The 19,995-nt window shown below is 57.5% G+C and overlaps 1 protein-coding gene across 3 annotated transcripts in view; it reads left to right on the top strand.

Annotated features, from left to right (window-relative positions):
* Positions 1 to 18,809, top strand: part of LOC122378232 (collagen alpha-1(I) chain-like) — a 36,050-nt gene extending 17,241 nt beyond the window's left edge. Inside the window, exons 4-14 of one of the 3 annotated variants that reach the window (XM_043359057.1) lie at positions 6,117 to 6,265; positions 7,168 to 7,374; positions 10,554 to 10,661; positions 11,482 to 11,646; positions 13,199 to 14,753; positions 14,913 to 15,353; positions 15,619 to 15,806; positions 16,279 to 16,455; positions 16,671 to 16,775; positions 17,051 to 17,257; positions 17,817 to 18,809. In XM_043359057.1, the coding sequence (XP_043214992.1) occupies positions 6,117 to 6,265; positions 7,168 to 7,374; positions 10,554 to 10,661; positions 11,482 to 11,646; positions 13,199 to 14,753; positions 14,913 to 15,353; positions 15,619 to 15,806; positions 16,279 to 16,455; positions 16,671 to 16,775; positions 17,051 to 17,257; positions 17,817 to 17,984 (3,470 nt within the window). In that variant the 3' untranslated portion in view covers positions 17,985 to 18,809. The remainder of the gene's footprint in view (positions 1 to 6,116; positions 6,266 to 7,167; positions 7,375 to 10,553; positions 10,662 to 11,481; positions 11,647 to 13,198; positions 14,754 to 14,912; positions 15,354 to 15,618; positions 15,807 to 16,278; positions 16,456 to 16,670; positions 16,776 to 17,050; positions 17,258 to 17,816) is intronic. The other 2 variants (XM_043359059.1, XM_043359058.1) reach the window with 2 other exon arrangements.
* Positions 18,810 to 19,995: the final 1,186 nt, after the last annotated feature.

The raw sequence follows: 19,995 nt of genomic DNA, 5'->3' as shown, positions 1-19,995 counted from the left end.
ATTTCGTCTGGTCTTGGACCGTAGGGCTATCGTCACGTCTCGTCCAGTCCTGGACCATCTGGTCCCTGCCTGCTCCGGACCACGCCTGCTCTGGTGTTGTCGGAGTGGCGTCGCGTCTGACTGCGCCGGGTGACTGTGAGCCCGCCGGCGGCCGACGGGACGCCACCGGGGGCTGACGGGACGCCGACGGGACGCGGTGCGTGTCGGGTTGGCCCGCGGCGGCGGCGGCGGCGGGCTCAGTCACGAATCAGTGGCGGCCGTAGCGCCAGCGCCGACACCGCCACGGCGCGGACCGACGCAGAGCGCGCGGGGAGCGCAGGGAAGTGCAGTGCTCCAGGCAGTGCTCCGGGGCAGCCGGTCGGCCGTGCAGAGGTCTGACGGAGGAGCCACCCCCGGCCGGGCGGTCCCGAGGTGTGTTTTATGAGTGACCCGACGGGCCTTGTGAGCGCCCCCGCCGCGCCACCGATCGCCAGGTCGTAACGCGGCGGGTGGCGGCGCAGGGGCGGCGGTCAGTGGCGCGCGGCGGCCAGCGAGGGGTGGCGAGCTGCCTTCCGCCGGACAGTGATAGCCCGGTGGTCGGCGGCGGAGCGCTGGCTGGCTGCCTTGGCCGGCCGGTGTCTGTGGTAGCTGTGATGGTTAGCGGAGTGGCCGGCGAGGGAAGCTGCTGTGACATCTGAGTCGAAGTGTTGTCAGTGAGCTGGCGGCGCAGTACCCTGCAATAAAAGTCAGCTCAAAGTGTGGAGTTCGACGATAGTTCGGGAGTCGATCCTGGCTACTCAAAAACCTCAGAGCAGTGGTTTTAGCAGCGCATGGAGATCAGAGTGGTGGTTGGAGCAGTGATTGAAGCGGTAGCTGTCCTTACAGCGGTATGACTCCGGTGTGTTGCCGAGCCCAGTAGTTGGGCTGACTCCCTCCTGTCTCTGATTGGGGGACACGGGTAGTCAGTGGGCTGTTAGCCCCGGTGACCTGTGACCAGTGGGCTGCGGTCGGGTCGGCGATGGCCAGTGCCCGCCGTATGCGTCAGGTGCGCCTGCGCAGGTGTCAGAGTCTGCAGCCAATCCACACCTTCGGAAACGCAGGCAAGTGCGCGAGGCGATCGGCTCTGCATGGGATTCAGACGGTCAGTCTGGCTAGTTAGGTAGCGGAATTGAAAAAAAAAATCATCCAGCTAAACGCTGTTTCATAGAAATATGTTCCATTGCAGGGCAAGAGACCATTACGCATTCCATTTCCTAGTCTTTGTGTTGGTACATACGATGCAATTAACAGGTGACTAACACAATGCGCGAGGAGGGGGGGGGGGGTGCTATGTAGTTTTACACATTTTCATTGCTCGTCATTTTTACTGTAGGACAAGGCAAAACAAGTAGGAGGAAGGATCACATGAACATGACTTAATTGCAGTGCATACAAGCGCAGGTAATTCCCTGTCTGTCACTCTGCTATTACACATCGAGTGACAGAGTGGCGCTCGTTACGCAATCCAATCACATCTGCAGGAAAATGGCGTGTGTTTACGTGCAAACGAAGTGCGTCTTGAGTGATGCGAGCACATCCAGGGAGTGTCACACTGAGCCACCATACAGCAGTGGTACTGTGTGCCGACCAACAATCCCCAGCATGGAGTGTCCTATTGTGCCTCTGGCCAGTCCGTCTGCGCCCCTGGCCAGTCCGTCTGGCCTCTGGCCAGTCCAGCTCTGCCTGCGGCCATTCCGGCCGTGCCCGCCCGCTCCCCGGCCACGAGGCTGGGCAGTGTGTCCGGAAACCGCAGATCGGCGCGGCTCCCACACCGGCCGCCGGTCACACGCTACCCACCGCTTACCTTGGCCAGGCGCCCGGGGCCTCTCCACGGGCCTAGCTGCGCCACAGGGTTGGCCTTATTGTCAGTGCTCAGTCCTGCCCTTAATTTAATCATTCCATCATATTGCATACACTGCAAGGGCCATTAGACTCACTTGTTTCCTCTCTATCTTTGTCTCTTTCCCCGAGCCTCCCTCACTCCTCCCAATCTCTCTCTCTCGCTCTCTCTCTCTCCCTCCCTCTCTCTCCTTGTCTTTCTTCGTCTTCGCCTGCTCCTCGCCCCTCGTCTCTGCTCTGTTCCGTTTCTTGTATGACTTGTGGTGACGGTCCGGTTATCTTCCCATCGGACGCGGAACAGACGTACCCAGGTGCCTCGTTTCTCTGTCTCCGTCTGTGGGTGACAACTGACAGCTGGCAGACGGAAGCCGCTGCCGGAGACGCCACACGTCGCCGGGAAGAGGGACAGCACGCAGCACGTGTCAGGGTGTCCCGCCCGATCGAGTCCGTCATCGAGCTCCCGCGTGTGTCTGCTGCCAGCGACAAGCGTAGTTATTGCTTGCCTCTCTATCAGAACTAGGTACTCACTGATGACTGAACTGTTCTCCTTCCCGTCCTCCCTTACTGATTTTATCCGACTTTCCCTGACTTTACCTTGAATCTTGCCCTAACGTTTCTTCTTATGCGCTCTATCCTTCTCTTCCCTACTTTCTAACCTTATCCTTTCTCGCTTTCCACCATTCTCTCCATTGTTCTGTATCCTTCCCTTATCCCGTTTTCTGCCTCTCTCTCCCTCCCCATCCTCCGCTCTCTACCGGTAACCCCTCCCGCCGCCGATGGGCCGGTGACCGCCGCGGCCGCCGCTGATTGTCTGCCGACCGCTCCAGCTCCGCGTCAATCCCCGTGTGACAAGTGATTTTCCGATTAGCGAGCCGTGCCGGCGCGTGACCTGTTTGTGATTGGCCGTATAGAGCGGGGGCATTCCGGCGGCACGGCGGGCCGTCCGGGAGTCGTCTGGGAGCCGCCGAGCGCGCACCACTGCGGCAGAGGGCACCCTGGGGGCGGGTCAGAGCGGCCGGGATATACGGCCGGGAATCCGCCGATATTGTGATACGGCGGCGCTGTTCGACGATACCGTCATCGTAACTTTGATAGGACCTTTGTTATACGGAGGGGTGCGGGTGATCTATATGCCGAAGGAACTATGTTAGATGGGAAACGCAATTTGTTCTTTGAAGTCTTTGTTATTTTCCGTCTCTGACGCTGCCATTTGCGATTGTATTCCTCATGGTACAATATTCCACAATCATTTCAATGAAGTAATAGTAAAAGCAAGAAGTACGGTATTTGTGGACAACGGCGGAACTCGGATGCTGTCGCCTTAGCAGAACTGAACACTTCAGAGGCCCATTTTCCGGTGATCGTTCAGGGCGCGGAAATCGTTTGATACAGCCCCATCCATCTTACCCAGTAGTTCACTTTCTAGCCTATAATTACATTAAATGCGCCAAATTAAGCGCCGGTCTCTGCGGAGGGTGCTCTGCAGCCCTATATAATGGCGGCCCGGCCCGGCTCAGTGGAGAGCAGCGGGCCAGCGCCGCAGGCAGAAGGCAGGTCCTCTCGTCCGACCTCTCACCCCGCCGGAGGCTCGCGCAGAGACGCGGTAATGGCCGCGGCCAGGGTCGGCTTTCACGGGGCCTAGAGAGACGGCCGGCGGCGCCTCCTAGTCCGGGGATGGGGATACTACCTCCCTGGGGACAGCCGCCGGGGAGGAGGGTGTCGGTGAGGAGGTCACTACAGCGCCGGGTCACAGAGCAGACCCACCGACTGACGACTGTATGCGGATCACTGATCAGTGCCGATTATCAACACCAGTGCTCTGCCTCTAGTGGCCGGTCAGCGGAAACCCAGGGTACCGTGAGCCTCAACACGGCGCCTATGAGAGGCGGCTCAGCGTCGGAGGAGGCTCATAGGAGCGACTGTTCGGTCAGGTCTCGTCTACATATGTATACCGAGCGGCTGCGAACAATCGCCGGCGGGCAGGAAGTCTGACCCTGACCGCGGCAGCTCATAGCCTAATTTTCCCACCGTTCCGTGACCGGCACATTGTGATCGCTCGGAGCCTAACGTCTCTGTTCTTCCTGTTGTTGGTGATATCCCGTCCATTCTCAGTGCCATACAGCGCTTACGGATGGACCGGCGGCAGACCCTCCACCGACCCCAAACGCAGCGGTCCACGGGGTAATCACAGACCCCCGCCCCTCGCACACCTGCCTCAGAGGTGCACCTGCTCGCCCTCCACCCCCCCCCCCCTCCGGCCGAGCACAGCGGACCGTGACGTCACACCTCCTGGTCACGTGACGCGCCGCTGCTGATTGGGGGGGGGGGGCTGTTAGTAGCAGGAAGTCATCGGTGTGGGGCAAACACTCAACATGACATCGTTCTCAATGGTTGTTTCCGGCAGAACATTCCGGTAGCGCCGTGCCTAGCTCTTTGCTTGCAATATGCTTGACCGGAACACGCAACACAATAGCCAGTAACACTATGGTCTGAATCATCTATTCCAGGGATGCATGTATTCGTTCGAAATACATTTAACGCACTCCCACAGCGAGGATCTCAGCTTGGACGGCGTGATCAAGCCGTGTCGGTTTGTGTAAAACGGTCTCCAAATCCGGAACCTCGGGTACTGTGTCCGACTAACTCGACCCCAGGCCGCTCTAGGCCTACCTAGACGGTCCCAGACCACTCCATACGGCCCCAGACGGCGCGGGGCAGACGCGGAGCGCCGGTGCCGCCGCGGCCGGCGACATAATTGCCGGTAATCACCGGTGGCGGCCGGCGCGCGGCGCGTGGCTGGCCTTGGAGACTCCGCTCGCCGGTGACGGCACGCGCCCGGCGTCCGCCGGAGCTCAGAGAGCTCAGGGGGCGGGGAGTCGGAGCTTAGTCCGCTCAGAGAGCTCATGGAGCCGCGAGCCGGAGCCTTGGCAGCTCAGTGCTGGATCATCAGGTCAAAGTTTTATTCAGCCAACTGCCCTGGCCGTGATGCACGACTGGGAGTTTCCCAGCGCTGCGTGGTGTCCGCTCGGTGTCTGGTCATCACACGGTGACTGGCTGGGACCCCGCGGGGCTGCGCTAATCAGCTCCGCGGCTCACCAGTGTACAGAGGCCGTCTCTCCGCGGATTGGTCTGTCCGATGGCTCGGCGGGGAGCGCCTTCACACTACCGTGTGTCCGCGCGGAGGGAGAGAGGGACAGCACAAAGGGAGAGCGGGAGGGAGAGGGGGAGAGGGTGGGAGACCGCCCCGGGGACAGGCGGGAGGCCTCCCGCGGCGGCATCAGACGGCACCGCACACCCCGGCATACGGACTGGGAGCCGCCGACTAGCTGGTACCGAGCCTAGGGACGGACACTGAGCACCTGAGCAGTACTTGGCGGGCAGAGAGCTCTGCTAGGCACTCGGTACTTACCAACCCGTGTATTGGCCGACAGGCGACACTAGCAGTAGCAGTAGGTACTCGGCGGTAGGCTGAAACACACCAAAATAACTATAAGTACACTTAAACCATAAAACAAATCCTTGGTGTCATGATAGGTGAAGCAGAAAACAGTCCCCCATCCAGAAAACAGTACCAGGCACCAGCCGTACGTCTTAAAATTTGAACATACTGTCATAACTTTATCTAAAATCTAAAAATCTTAAAATACCGCGCGTTCCACGCTCTATGAAGTGCCTGTGTGCGTGTTTGCGTGTGCCGCCGGTCGACCTGTTTCCCGTGCGGCCCGTTTCCCGGCGCGGTGTCCCGCTCGGTATGGTGTCCCGCTCGGCCCGTCGTGTGCCGTTCCTTTGTGTCTGGGCGGCTCACTTTATGACCCCGATATCATCAAATTGCCCGTCCGGACGGCCACATGACGCCTCTCTGTTCCGGGTGGCGGCACGTGACTTCGCGGCAGTCTCCGAATAACGGTCATGTGACCTCAACTTCGGTTTTCAGCGCAGTTGACAACTCCTCAAACCAAACGCACATACTTATGGTTCGTCTCTCTCTCGGCTACATTTCTAATTGATTATATTTGTTTGTTTGTTTGTTTTTTTTTTGTTGCAAATATTTAGACATAACCAGTCTGCATATTTCGTAAAACTTCGGTATTTCATTGTGTTGCGCCTCACTGACGTGCAGTTGAACGGCCCGTCGCTGTGACCCTGTTCTATTTTATCGTTTTCCAGAGTGTGCTGGATCGCAGAGTGCCGTCGGTGCCGCCGTGTTGTCCTCAGAGTGGGTCAGTTGTCCTAACCCCGTGCCGTTGTGTCCCCCTCAGAGAGTGAGCTGGGCGTGTACAAGTCGGTGCCGCCGCCACGTCAGCTGGGGGAGCAGCCAGTGACCAACGGGGCCGCGCCGGGCCGGCTCTCCGGCAGCGATCCGATGCTCGCCAGCCAGGAGATCCAGCTGCACTCCAGCAAGTTCCCGGTGAGTGACGACCGAGGACGGTCGGGGAAACCGTCTCGCCGGGGGGTCACACAGTTCATCAGCAATGGTTCGTAGTTGGCCTGGAGTGAAATACCTCGCGCTGTCAGTGACCATTTTAGCTAACATCTGTTATACCACGTGATTTATTTACGTAACACAAACACTCAGCTTTCCGACCATTTGATAAATACGCGTCCCTTTTTATATCAGTTCCAGCAATAGGAAACTAATTGCGGTACAACACAAAACATCCTTTAGGCGAGCACCCACGGCTTCTGAAACATTTGCTCTTTTTTCCCCGGAGAAATGTTGTCACACACCCCATTGTCAGACCCAGTGGACATTCCCGCCCACCTGACACTTCCATGGGACACACTCCATCACTATATCGCCATTGTCCGTCCAGTTTTTGTGCTCGGCGGGGCCCGAAATCCGCCTGCCAGAGATGGTATCTGGCGTTTTCTGCTGAGGGATTTCGGCCTTCGGGGCTGTGTGTCGGGGAAAGATTCATCACCAGACAGATGATAGGCACACACTGACATCACAAGTGAAGGGGGAGAGAAGTAGCAGCCTGAACAGAACGGTGAACAGCTTCATAATGTGATGGAGGATCAGCCTCCCTGCTATTTCAATTCTGGGGATGGTTGCATACGTTGGGCCGTACTTTAACACATTAACTTCAATAAGAATAAAGCTATCTGCAAATGACTACACCTAATAATACAATCCGATAGCTTGTATTTGGGTTAAATGATCATATTGGAAGCTTTTCCAGTGCATTGCACTTTTCAAAAAATCCCAGTAGTGTTTGAACAGATTTCCAAAAGAATGTTGAGTCTCCTCTATGCGATGTGCGCCTTCCCCATGCCTCCCCGGCGTGACGCCGCCCCGGCCGACGCCAGGTGGAGCGCGAGCTCTCGCTGGTCGACAAGACGGTGGAGAAGACCAGTTTCCAGCAGTACAGCCGCAGTCTGGGCCGCGATGGCCGCCTGCCGGAGGAGGCCGCGGCAGGCCGGTACGGCGGCCCGACGCCGGCAGACGCTGCGCGCAGCCTGAGTCTGACCCGCGGCGGCCGACTGGCCGGCGGACGCAGCTCCGAGAACCTCGGCGTGAGTAGCTGCCGCGGCTCCAGCCGACAGCTGCCGCGGCTGCTGGCTCAGCTGGCTACCGAGGAAGCACAGCACCGCCCGCCACGAGCGGAGGAAGGGCATGCGGTCGGCACCCGCACTGCACCCATGCACCAAGATGCTGCACCAATGCACCACCAGCGCGCACATGACTATGGTCTGCACCGCTCGATTTCCGCTGTTCTCCTCTTCACTGCATGCTCGCACCTCTCGGATTATCTCATTTTCTCAGTCTGGACTCTGTTGCATGTTCGCCTGTCAGTGGTTGAGTTGCCGGGAGTGATCGATCTTGGGGTGGCCAGCATGCATGGTGTTCTGATGGAGATGTTAATTACGATAGTCATCACAGATCAGGCCGCTGACGTGCACACTGGCTCGGTGTGCCGCCGTATCTCTGATCGTATCTCTGTGTCCGTCACCGTCCGCCGCGCTGACCCGTGATGACGGCACGGTACCGGAGCCCTCCTCCGGGCCAGGGGCGCGTCTCACCCCGGTTAGGATGCCGCCGAGGTGCGCTCCATCGATCACAGTGCCGCCGGCAGTGAGAGGGGAGGAGGGGAGGGAGGGACCTTCCCCGAGCGCCGGCCGGCCTGCACGCGATATCTCCATGCAGCGCCGACATACCGCGGCCCCGGGCGCGTGGCTACTCCCACCCCGTACATTCCACACAAATATCCGTGGCGCACACAAACCGTGGCGCAGCGGGTGTACAGAGATAACGCAATGAGGTTATTGCGGCCTCGGATAAACCGTCCAGCACAGGCTGAACTTCAATTAGCTGTAATCATTCTTCGATCAAACGACCGATTTTCAACTTGGCATGGATAAGTAACTGGACAACAAAATTTTGAAGCAAACGACAGCGCACATACCTATGTCTGTGCTCCGTACACTGCACTGTTTGGCAGCCGACGACTGGTTGTGACAAAACCGTAAACATGAAGTCTTGCACAATTTCCATCCGTGTCGTGTCTGGATATGCTGTTGGTAAGCGGGTTTGACGTGTGCCGATCACCGTCACCGTCAGTCGACGTTCAGTGATCGGATCGCTGCAGTAACCGGCAGACACGTCTGTTTTTTCACGCACGCCCACCTGTGTGCGGCCTTTGTCGGTCTTGCTCAGAGCTGGGGCTCTGCCGGTATCCGCCGGCACCTCACAGCCAAGGTCGCCGGTATGACGACCCACTCGTAACGCGCGCGCGCACGAGAATCGCCCGTCTGGAGGTCAAAACACTGCCGCCGCCGCCCGGTTTAAAGTGCGCTGCGCGGCTCTTAAAGTGCCCCGCCGCGGCTCGAATCGCCGCCGCCGAGATCTGAGGCGCGATTCGGCGGCTGCATCTCCTGTGCCGGGCTAATCGGCGGCTAATTGTACCGCGGGCCGGGCCGGACCTGGCCGGGCGGCGGCGGCATGCAGTGCAGCCCGCGGGCCGCCGCTCGGCCCAGCATCCCAGTCCGCTCGGCTGGTATGCACCGCCCGCGGACGGCGTCTGCAGTGTGCACACTGCACGGAGGGCGGCGCGCAGTGTGCACTGGCCGCCCGGCGCTGCACGAGACGCGGCAGTGCTGCGCGGAGACGGCTAGCGAGGGGCGGGAGACGGTGCCTTGTGGGGAGAGGAGCGGTGTCCTCTGGAAGAGGAATTCAGTGAATCCGAGTGGCGTGAAGGTAGCGGTGAGGTGGTGTGAGCTGGAACGGAGATCAGCGAATAGTTTGGTCGCTTATGCCGGAACATAGAAGAACGTGTTGTGCAAGCTGCTTTTGAAGATGCACAAGCGTAAGTACAGGGGTGATAGCGCGACTTCCTCGGCAAAGACAAGTGAATAGGTCATAAGTGGCAAGGGCTGCAGGTCTGAAAGACATACAAATCTCAAAAATGCTTAACAATCCGCATGCTGCTGAAAGGTGACAAGTAGTTTTATATTCAAAGTTTGTTAGACCTGTCAGACGATCTGATCTGCAGGGGGTGAAGATGCGTGAGATCCTATGCACTTCCCTGGTAAGATGAATCAGCAATACTCGAAGCCGAGTGTGAGTAAAATTAGGACAGTAAACATTAGAAAAAAAACTAGCAGCAGTGTAGCTTAAGGTTCGAACCCGCGGTCTCATCAATCATCACTGGTGCAGCAGTGACACAGAAGGGTCGGTGGCCCCAGCCTCCCGCGGCGGACGGGGAGAAGTCAGCTACCGAGCGGGCCGATATAATCTCAGCTCAGCGCGAGTCGTGTGAACCATGCCTTATCTCACGCTCGCCCAACACCCTGTGAACGGCTTCTAACGCCCTGTAAGTGTGACAACACTGCACCGAAAGAACTGCAGATACAACGCTCGAACGATTCTCCCACAGTTTTTAGTGCAATTCGGCGAGATCATGGTGGTGGTCGGGACAGCCTGCGCAAGATAGCTTTGGCCGCAGGCAGCTGGGCGAAAGTATGCGTTTGTAGCGAGTTGTTGCAAGGGTTTCCGAAATGAAATAGCTTTTATGCCATCGAATTTCTGCATGACTGTCTGATAAGCGAGAAGAAATATCAGAAGAGATCAAACTATGCATTCAAATTGAGTTATCTGACGTCAGCGCTGCTTCATTCTCCATTTGGTATTCAGCTCACGAAAGTCAGTGATGCTTTGTTGTTCCGATGACGACGTTTCTCAGACATCGCCGCTACATCACTACGGAGGTTTAAATGCCTACTGCATCGCTTGAGCCACCCCTCTAGTATATGGTTGATCATGGCTCAGTAATCCACTAGTGCTCCCTCTTTGGATGTAGAAGGCTCCGGGCCGATGTCACCCCCGCGGCACGACAGGACTGATGTAGGATCTGAATACACTCGGATATAGGCCGCCAGAGCCAGCGCCGGCGTGGTCGGCTGACCATAGTACGGCATATCCGCTGCTGCTGACGGCACGATCAATCAGCCTTGTCAGGAAACTGTTGGGGTGATGACTGATGTATCACAGAAATAATTGTGCTCAACGCTCAATTATCTTCAACCGGCATTGGCATAAGTCAAAACAGCGTAGGCAGACAGAAAGCAGCGGACATGAGGAGCGGACATGTATTACCTTGGAACTGTTCCTGCATTACCCAGGTGGTCTCATAGGAGCAGGAACAGGTCACGTCTCCTCTGCATCTGCCCTGACAGCCGCTCTCCGCTCTCTCCAGGTGGAGCGGCAGACGACCGGTAGCAGGGACCAGCTGCTCCAGTCCTCTGCCTCCCTCGGAGACGGTATCGACAACCCGGCCATGGAGGACCCCTACGGCGTCTACAGGGTAAGGGAGGACCCCTTCGGACCCCTACGGCGTCTACAGGGTAAGGGAGGACCCGTACGGCGTCTACAGGGTAAGGGAGGACCCGTACGGCGTCTACAGGGTAAGGGAGGACCCGTACGGCGTCTACAGGGTAAGGGAGGACCCCTACGGCGTCTACAGGGTAAGGGAGGACCCCCCACGGCGTTTACAGGGTAAGGAAGGACCCCTACGGCGTCTACAGGGTAAGGAAGGACCCCTACGGCGTCTACAGGGTAAGGGAGGGTCCCCACAGCGTGTACAGGGTAGGGGAGGACCCCTACGGCGTCTACAGGGTAAGAGAGGACATGCTTAATTCGTGCTCATGCTCCACCAACACTCCACTAGATGAAATTCCCAGTCTATCTAATATCTATCTTTGGTCGCAGCTTGAAGCGCTGCGCGTTCTGATACAGTACGTGTTGAGAAGGATCACGCCCTACTGACTTTCTGAGAACATGTAATTTTTCCAACAATGGCATCGTGCTAAGTGGATTATATAGTGTAGTAGTTGTGCATTAGATTAGTGGAAATGTCGCTATTGTAGTACGGAGAACCTGTTGTGTCGTACCAAGCAAATGCGACGCCACTTCATAGAAGAGCCGAACATCTGGCGCTAGTACCTACACGGCAAGGGGCAATGTGTATAACTGTATGTACGTGTAAATGTACGTATGTACGTATGTATGTATGTATGTATGTATGTATGTATGTATGATGTATGTATGCATGCATGCATGCATGCATGCATGTATGTGACGCGCTGACCGGTGACGGGTGTGTGTGTGTGTGTGTGTGTCGGCAGGGTCCGGGCCGCGCCTCCGGCAGGGGTCAGCCCGAGTACGCGCCGGGCCCGGCGGCGGCCGGCGCAAGCGGCTCCGATACTCTGAGGGACGCCTGCAGCAGGATGTTCCAGCGGGACGGCTGGGGGCGCGGCTCGCAGTCGGTGCGCGCGCCACAACCCACAGCGGTGAGGATAGTCATAACTATCAATCAAAAACATCACGAGCTTCTACACAGGATGCGAGAAGCGCCCACGCATTTTGGTGTTACGTTTATGTTCGAGTCTGCAGTCTTCACGCTTGCTGGTGTTACGTTTATGTTTGAAACTGCAGTCGCCACTCTGGCCTTAGCTTTGTGTTCCGTCCTGCAGTTACCAATGATACTTTTTCATGTGCGATTGCAGTCACCAGTGTTTGGTTGTTGTGCTAATGCAGTCTCGGTTCAATTTGAGACCGCCATTGTATGTATATTGTATATAGTGCAAGGTAAATGAGGAAGTGCATATCAGCCTTTAGCTCAGGTCGCTCTCACACAGACATTATCCTTATGTTGGGACCATTGGGCTCTTTCCTCCCCCCCTCTCTCTCTCTCTCTCTCTCTCTCTCTCTCTCTCTCTCTCTCTCACACACACAAACGCATGTCTCCCCGGCCCAGTCGCCGGATAATTGCGGGCTCGGGCTCACGCGCGGCCATTTGGCCACTGTGATTCACACCACTGAGGGCGATAGTTCCGACACTGCCGCGACCAACAGGTAACAAATGACGGTAACAGTCGGCAGTCTGTTAACAGTTACAGTGACACCAAACAATGTCTTCTTCGCTGGACCGAATGGTAGCCGGCCTGAGAACCTCTGGCCCGGGTCGCGCCGTCTGATAATACGCCCCCGATGGCCGCCTATTGTCGAGTAGGTACGATACTGGGACCGGTGTCCGGAACTGGGCCGGATGGAACGGTCTCGGTCACAGAGGGACCGTGGCCGACAGCCGGCGCGGCGTCCAACAGCCCTTTGAGAGTCAGTGAGCGCAACTGGTTCGCTCTGACCCAGTCACTAGGTAACAATATTTGAGATATTAAAAGTAATGCATACAAAATCAAAATTAATTATTAGACGCCGTTTCATTGACCGGGGATACATGAGCAGAGAAAAAGCGAATTACGAACGGTTCACAATGCTGAGCCGATTGGAAAATCTGTTCCTAATACGCATTTATACTTGCTCATATATTTGGGGTCATATAGAGTAACATGTTCCGCATGTTTGAATCGTTTTATGGAAAGGGAGCAAGCACTCCCTAATGAAAAGTATACCATGACATAAACGGTCGCATTTTGCGGTTGTATTTATATTGCTCGATATATCAAGCCTTGTAAAAAGAATATAGGCTGAACGGTGTCAGGCCTGCTTGTCTGACCTGGGGCTGCACCCATCAGTTAGGTTGGCGCGCCTTCTCTGAAGGAGGGCTTTATGCATTCAATAAAACGCCTCTACAGGTCGCTCGGAAGGGAGTGGTTTGGTGTCTTCAGCTAAACCGGATATAAGAGCTCTTCGGCTTTTCAGGTGACCGTTTTAAAAAGGTCATCTTATTAGGTTTTATTTTCATGTGCTTCAGAAGGCACAAGCCGTAAAGCCAGCAGTTTTATACTGACTGGAGTTGTAAAAGAAGACGCGTAGGAGTAAACTGGATCTATATTCCGTGTCAGTGCCATTGAACTGACCGGTTGCACCCCTCCGTTACAGGGTATGTCGGCGCAGGCGCCCCGGTCAGCAGCGGACGGGCCGACACCGGCGTCCGGCGCCGACCCGACGGAGGGCGACCAGGAGCGAGCCAAGAACGGCACGCTCACCAAGAAGTACTACCACATCAAGGACATGATATCGAACCGGCTGGGGAAGCTGGGCGCCGACCAGACGGGCCGGCCCGCCCCCGCTGCCGCCCCCGCCCAGAACAACGCCGTCAACGGCCGCGCGTCCAACATCAACTCCAGCTTCCGGAAGGCCATGCAGCACAACGCGCAGAAGTCGAACCTGACCGACGAGAGCGGCGTGCTGTACAGCATGTCCAGTCTCTCCCTGGAGTCGGGCGCCCAGCCGGGCTACACGCCGCCCTCGGGGGGCCCGCTGGGCGCCCCGTACGGCTACACGGGCGGGTTCGGCGCCGGACCGCAGAGCCGGCTGGGCCAGCCGCCGCCGCCGCCGGCCGCGCACCCCGGCCACCCGCAGTACGGCGGCGCCCCCGGCTACGGCGCCCCGGCCTCCGAGCACGCCCCGGGCGCGGCGCAGTACGGCCCCGGCGCGGCGGGCGCCATCTACGGCACGGCGGCGCAGCCGGGCGGCGCGCCGTGGCAGCAGCAGCGGCCGCTGCCCCCGCAGCCGTACCCTGGCCCGCCGCCCCGGCCGGCCGTCTACGGCTCCACGCCGCCGCGGCCGGCGCACGGAGCGCACCCGCTGCGACCGGCGGCTCCGCCCGCGTACGGCACACACCAGCCGAGCGGGCCGCACTTCAACGGTCACCCTCTGAGCGGCCAGCCGCTGTACGGACAGCTGCCGGCGGCGGCGCACTTCAACGGCCAGCACCCGGCCGGACCGACCTACGGCGGAACCCAGCCGGCCGGACCGACCTACGGCGGCGGCCAGCCGGCCGGGCCGACCTACAGCGGCAGCCAGACGTCAGCGGCTCACTTCAGTAGTTCGCAGACCTCTACTGCCCACTACAGCAGTCCACAGACCTCTGCGGCACAGTTCAACGGTCCGCCGACTTCCGCAGCTCAGTTCAACGGCCCGCCTACATCTGTATCACAGTTCAACGGCCCGCCTACATCTGCACCTCAGCTCGGCGGCCCTCCCACCTCTGTGCCTCAATTCAGCGGTGCTCAGACGCCGGCGTTCAGTTCCCAACAGACCAGCACGGCGAACGGGAGCGCGGGGGGCCCTCAGCAGACCCCGGGCCGCCAGGACAGCCCGGCCCGGCCGGCCGCCGAGGGGGTGTACGGTCAGACGGCGGCTCCGCCCGCGCAGCGGCCGCCGCCGCCTCCGGCCAGCCCGCCGCCGGCCGAGGACCCGCAGCCGGCCGCGGCCGCCGAGCCGGCGTACGCCTCGCGCCAGGAGGCGCAGAAGGAGGGCGGTCTGGGCCACTCGTCCGACTCTGGCCACGGCAGCAGCCAGTCGGCCGGCGGCGAGCGGCCGCAGAAGATGGCCTCGCCGGCGCCGCTCGACTCCAGCCTCGACTCGGACGTGCAGTCGAGCCGGCAGAAGCAGGCGATGGCGGCCGCCCTGCAGGCAGGCCATTCCTCAGGTGAGCAGCGCGCGCTACGACTAGACGAGACTTGATAGTGCCCTGCCGTGGTTTTACACATCACGTCTTGATAGTCAAGAGGGATAGGTTTGTTTGCTTATAATGTGCATCCGCCCTTTCCGATGTGACGGTGACGTCTGTTCCTTCTCTCGCCGTCAGGTAACGACTCGGAGTGGGTGGACATGGTGGAGACGGAGCTGCGCCAGATCCTGGACCCGCGCTTGTTCCGCTCCACGGGCGCCGGCGGACCCGCGCCCGGACCCGGATCCGGCTCCGGTGGGGGCGGGGGCGGCGGCACGCCCCCGCTGCCGGCGCTGCCGCTGGGCGACTCGCCGGCCGGTTCGCAGTCCGGCAGCCCGTCCCCGGCCCGGCAGTCGGTCGGGGTCGGCGGCGGCGGCCTCAGCCAGCCGGACCTGCTGGAGGCCATGTCCAGCGGCGGAGGGGGAGGGGGAGGCGGCGGTGACGGAGGGCCCGCCGTGCGCCGCTCCGGCAGCTCCGGCCAGGGCCGCGCCTGGCCCGGCCGCGCGCAGGAGGTACCGCTCACCAGGGAGCCGCGGGATATGAGGAGCCGACACCGGATCCCCCTCAACACCCGACTCGGTACGTCCGCGCCGGTTAGAACGTGGGAGAGGGTAGGTCACGCTTGTTCTTCAGCTAGTTCATAGTTCAGCTGTATACCGGTATCGACATACGAAGGTCTTTGGTGGGTCAATCTTGTATGGCAGTTGGCCGACTTCCTCCACAGCTGGAACTAAATCCGCTGGTGTTGTTTAAGCTGGCTGGGCAGCCTTTTCAGCATCCTCCCCTTCAAACGAACTACTCCAAACACAGCCACGATCAGAACACCACCACCTCCCCTCTGCAGCGTCGGTGAGCAGCGCGGGTCGGACGGACGGCGACGTCACCTCGATGACCACCGGTCTGGACCTGGAGTCGATGCTGGACGCGACTACCGACCAGACCACCGACGACGAGTCCACCGTCCTCGAGGCAACCGCCGACGGGCCGGCCATCCGCAAACAGCTCGAGAGCCTCGAGGGCATGTACTCGGAGGTGAGCGGGCGGCGGACGGACGGGGGACGGACGGAACAACGGGCTACGTTCGGCTCTCCGTGACATACTGGGACTTGGCCAGACATGGGATGGTAGCGATGAGAGGAGCCTTTGACTATGCATTCAATGAGTGTGGCAGTTAGTGTTGGTGACGCTTGTGGGAGGTGCTGGGCCCTGAAAGTCCACTCATGGTTGGTGTATGCCCGCAATTCTGATAATCCCGCCCCTCGCAGGTGCTGGGTGGAGGATAGCGGCGGGGTTGAGACTGCGGGGTGGAACTGGGGACTGTCAGTGATTGTAAGGATTGCGGGGGTCTCTATGACCGGTAGAGCTGACAGTCCCGTCTCTCGCCAGGTGCTGCGCGGCGGCGGCGGGGGTTGGGACTGCGGGGTGGAACTGGCAGCTGTCTGTGACTTTGGGGGATGTCGGAGTGTCTATGACTGATGGAGCTGACAATCTCGTCCCTCGCCAGGTGCTGCGTCTGCTGGGTGGCGGCCAGCGCCGCGTTCCTCCCGGCGCGCGCCTGCCCCGCTCCGGGCTCACCAAACACAGGATGTACGGCAGCATGTCGTCCCTGCCGTCCTCGATTGGGGCCCGGCCAGTGAAGGAGCGGCGCAGGGACGACCGGAAGAAACTCAAGGACATGAAGGTACGTCCATCATAAGGCGGATGCTGAATAGAGCTAGCGAATATCGTAGATGACAACTAGATGAGCAGCCACGAAAAAAAAAATGTGCCACGCCAGAGGTGGCATGCTAGGCAATGGGCACTGTTTAGCACACAGCTTCTTCTCTCTTCAGCCCTGATATAGACATGATATCCACCAACAGATCAGATGACCCTTACACCTGTCTCTGTCCCCAGGGCGTCAACAAGCGGTTCCAGCGACTGGAGAGTCACGTGGTCACGCTGGCGAGGAGTGTGGCGCACCTGTCCTCGGAGATGCGGACACAGCACCTCATGTTCCAGGTACCCGCTCGGACGGGAACCAGGGAGACTTTGGGCTTTACAGTGTCTGACGGAGTAGACACTTCATTTGTTGCTGCCAATCTTGATACTCGGTTACACCGCCATTCACCAGCCACAATACCTATACCTACTACATCTCGTTAGCTTTTTCCCCTGAAGCGGTAACACATAAGCGGCTGTGCCTGACTAATCAAACTTGCAACAGGTTCCCCAAGAGCGATCGCTTCTCCTACTTTCTATTCCCGCCTTGTATCTGACCCTCCGACCACCCCCAGGAGCTGGAGAGTATCCGCACGGAGCTGACGCAGCTGCGCACCTCGCCGGGCCGCGCGCTGCGCCCCCACCGGCCGGCCAACGAGTTCGAGGCGTTCCGAGACGCGGTGCCCTCCCTCACACACCCCGGCCGGGTGAGAAAGCTGACCAAGTTCTTCGGCGACGAGCCGCCGCTGCTGCGCATCTTCCTCAAGAAGCTCGGCTATGAGGTGCGTGGGACGGCGAGAGGGGAGTAGGAGCGAGCAGAAGTGGATAGTGGATGGAGGCAACTGACTGTATGACATCAGCTGCTGTCAAATTCCGGTCCCGGTATCTAAAAGCTTAAATAGGTACCACAACACTTGTTCTAGCTTGGTTGTAATTTTCAGAACTTATTCTTTGGAGCGCTCTTGCGAGGAACATTATGAATATTAGAGAGAGAAAATATATGAAAAAATGACCTCTCCTCGACATTTAAAAATTATTTGAATAGCCAAATATTACTGTATTGATATTTCGACCAACAGGTCTTCTTCAGAATAAGACAATGTACACAATTGTACGAGAACGAGAATACAAGTTGGTTGTAATTTTATTTGAAACACTCTGCGGAATTAGAAAGTGTGCGAAAGAGCCCAGTTTGATGAAAGCGACGCACCGACTGATCTCTATGTGCATAGTAACCGTAGGTTGTTTCATTAGACAAACGCTATCCGTTAGAATCTACCTCAGCGGATAATGCAAGCAGACAATGCCATGACCGGTATGTGTCTCTCCGCCCGTTTTCAGAAGTACGCGGCGCTGTTCGAGCGGGAGCGGATCGGGATGATCGAGCTGCCCTACATGACCGAGGACCGGCTGCAGAAGCTGGGCATCCCCATCGGACCGCGCCTCAGGATCCTCCAGGAGGCACAGATGTCACTCCGAAACGACAATTTTAACGTCTACATACTCTGAGGCGGCTGCCGCAGGCGAGGTACTCAAAGGCTGTGCGCCACGAGACGGCGGAGGTCCTCCGCGTCTTCACCTCTGAGGAGCCGGCCCAGGGCGGTGTTGGTCGGCTGTGCGTCAGAAGAACGCATGGGTCCGTTGTTAGGCCTCACTCATCACTCACTAGTGTTTGTCGTGTGGCCGCTGAACAGTGCTCAGAGAAGTAATGGCCAGGACAGGTGACCTGATGTCTCAGTGCGCTGCAGGAGGTATACGTCCAATCAGGAAATTCGGTATCAGGAACGGACGGCCAGGTCTTGGAGCGTCGAATGGCGGACGTGAGCCGCCAATCAGTGATAGCACGGAGTGGTCTGTACAGGGCGGCGCGCCGCAACGGCTGCCCTGGACTGGGGCCGGAGGTCGCTGCGTGGTACCAAACTGTGCTGTCGGAGCTGTGCGGTACCAAACTGTGCTGTCGGAGCTGTGCGGTACCAAACTGTGCTGTCGGAGCTGCGCGGTACAGACGTACCCCCCGAACAGTTCAGACTGAGTCCCTGCCGACTGACGCCGGGAATCAGTGTTAAATATCCCGCTAAAAGTATGCGTTTTTGCATACGCCACTCATGCTGAGAGTTGTGTGTAAATCCATTGATGCTACACATGAATGCTAACATTAGAGATCATGAGCGTGTAGTGTCCATCATTCCTAGTGTTGCACATAGTCTTATGCTTGCGTGTAAGGAAACTACTATAACCGTGTTTACATAGGGTTCCCTTAATCTTCCCTTATTTGTCTCTTAAATGTCCCTTATAAAGGAATCCTCTGTCTCCTTTACCTCGCTTCACTACAAATATGGCGCAACTAAGTCATTCTAGAAGCAGTTTGCAATTGTTACTTACCTTTAGGGCTCTCCCAAATAGCTTCCAGACTAGACACTGAGGTAAAAGTGATAGCACATGAAAGCTCAAAGCAAGAAAAATCAGAAAACTATCTGGCATTTAACATACTTTAAACGGCTGAGCTATTATTCAAGTAGGTGTAATCACATCCACGGCAATATCAGAACACCGCACCTGTCGAATTTCCGCCTTGACTTTCTGCCGTTTATGCGTTAATGCCACTTAAAGGGACCCTCCCACCTTCAAAAAAGTTAATGAATTGGCATGAAAGTGATGTCGCTCGGTTCAGAAAGAGCAAAAACGAATATCTACCAAATTTCACCGAAAAATATTCACCGGTTTTCAAGATATTAGCCTTTTACTTTTGTTTACCTTTTGAGATCTCCGCTGTTCCTAGCGACTTCATTTCGGAAATGCGGCGTTTGCGGCAGATGTTGCGCGCAAATAGTATATATCCACCACTGTTTCACAAAGATGTTAGTATAAGGTTTTAAAATCGTTAGATCACCACTGACGTCACAAATTCTAAGGGGGCATCCCAATGCATTAGCCCCTTAGAATCCGAAAACTGCAAGTTTGAAATTCCATATCTCCGAATTAAAGCATTTTTCGATGTTGTGAGTGCCCAAACCGGCATTAGCAGGCCATGGCCACCAATTTGGCTATCTCAACTCAAAACTAATGTTAAGGTGGGATGGTCACTTTAAAAATCCTCAGTCGGCGCACGTACGCTTGTCGAGTCGGGGACCACCAGTCGGACGATTCGGAACTGCCGGCCAATCAGCACGCCGCTTTTGTGATGTGATAGTTTGAGAACCACTGGATATGGTAGCGTAGCAGCTTTTGGAAAGGCGCTACGCTACCAAATCCTCCCCTATTTGTCGCTTAAAGAGGGAATTGAAGGGCAGGATAAAGTTACTTCAAAATATGAATTGTTGAATTTCGAGTATTAAATAAGCCCAATTTATATTGTTTACAGCATAAACGATGCTTAGTATGCTTCTAACAACAATAGCGTCCATAGCAACGTTACACGCGAGCGCTATGATGCCTAAAATTCGATCTGAAAATAGGGGAGAAATAGGGGAAGATTAAGGGAACCCTATGTAAACACGACTTATGTCGGTCACGTGGCACA

This window comes from Amphibalanus amphitrite, unplaced genomic scaffold (genome assembly GCF_019059575.1).
Source record: "Amphibalanus amphitrite isolate SeventyFive unplaced genomic scaffold, NRLGWU_Aamphi_draft 000056F_arrow, whole genome shotgun sequence".
Taxonomy (NCBI): Eukaryota; Metazoa; Arthropoda; class Thecostraca; order Balanomorpha; family Balanidae; genus Amphibalanus; species Amphibalanus amphitrite.
This window is presented reverse-complemented; position numbering and strand designations above follow the sequence as displayed.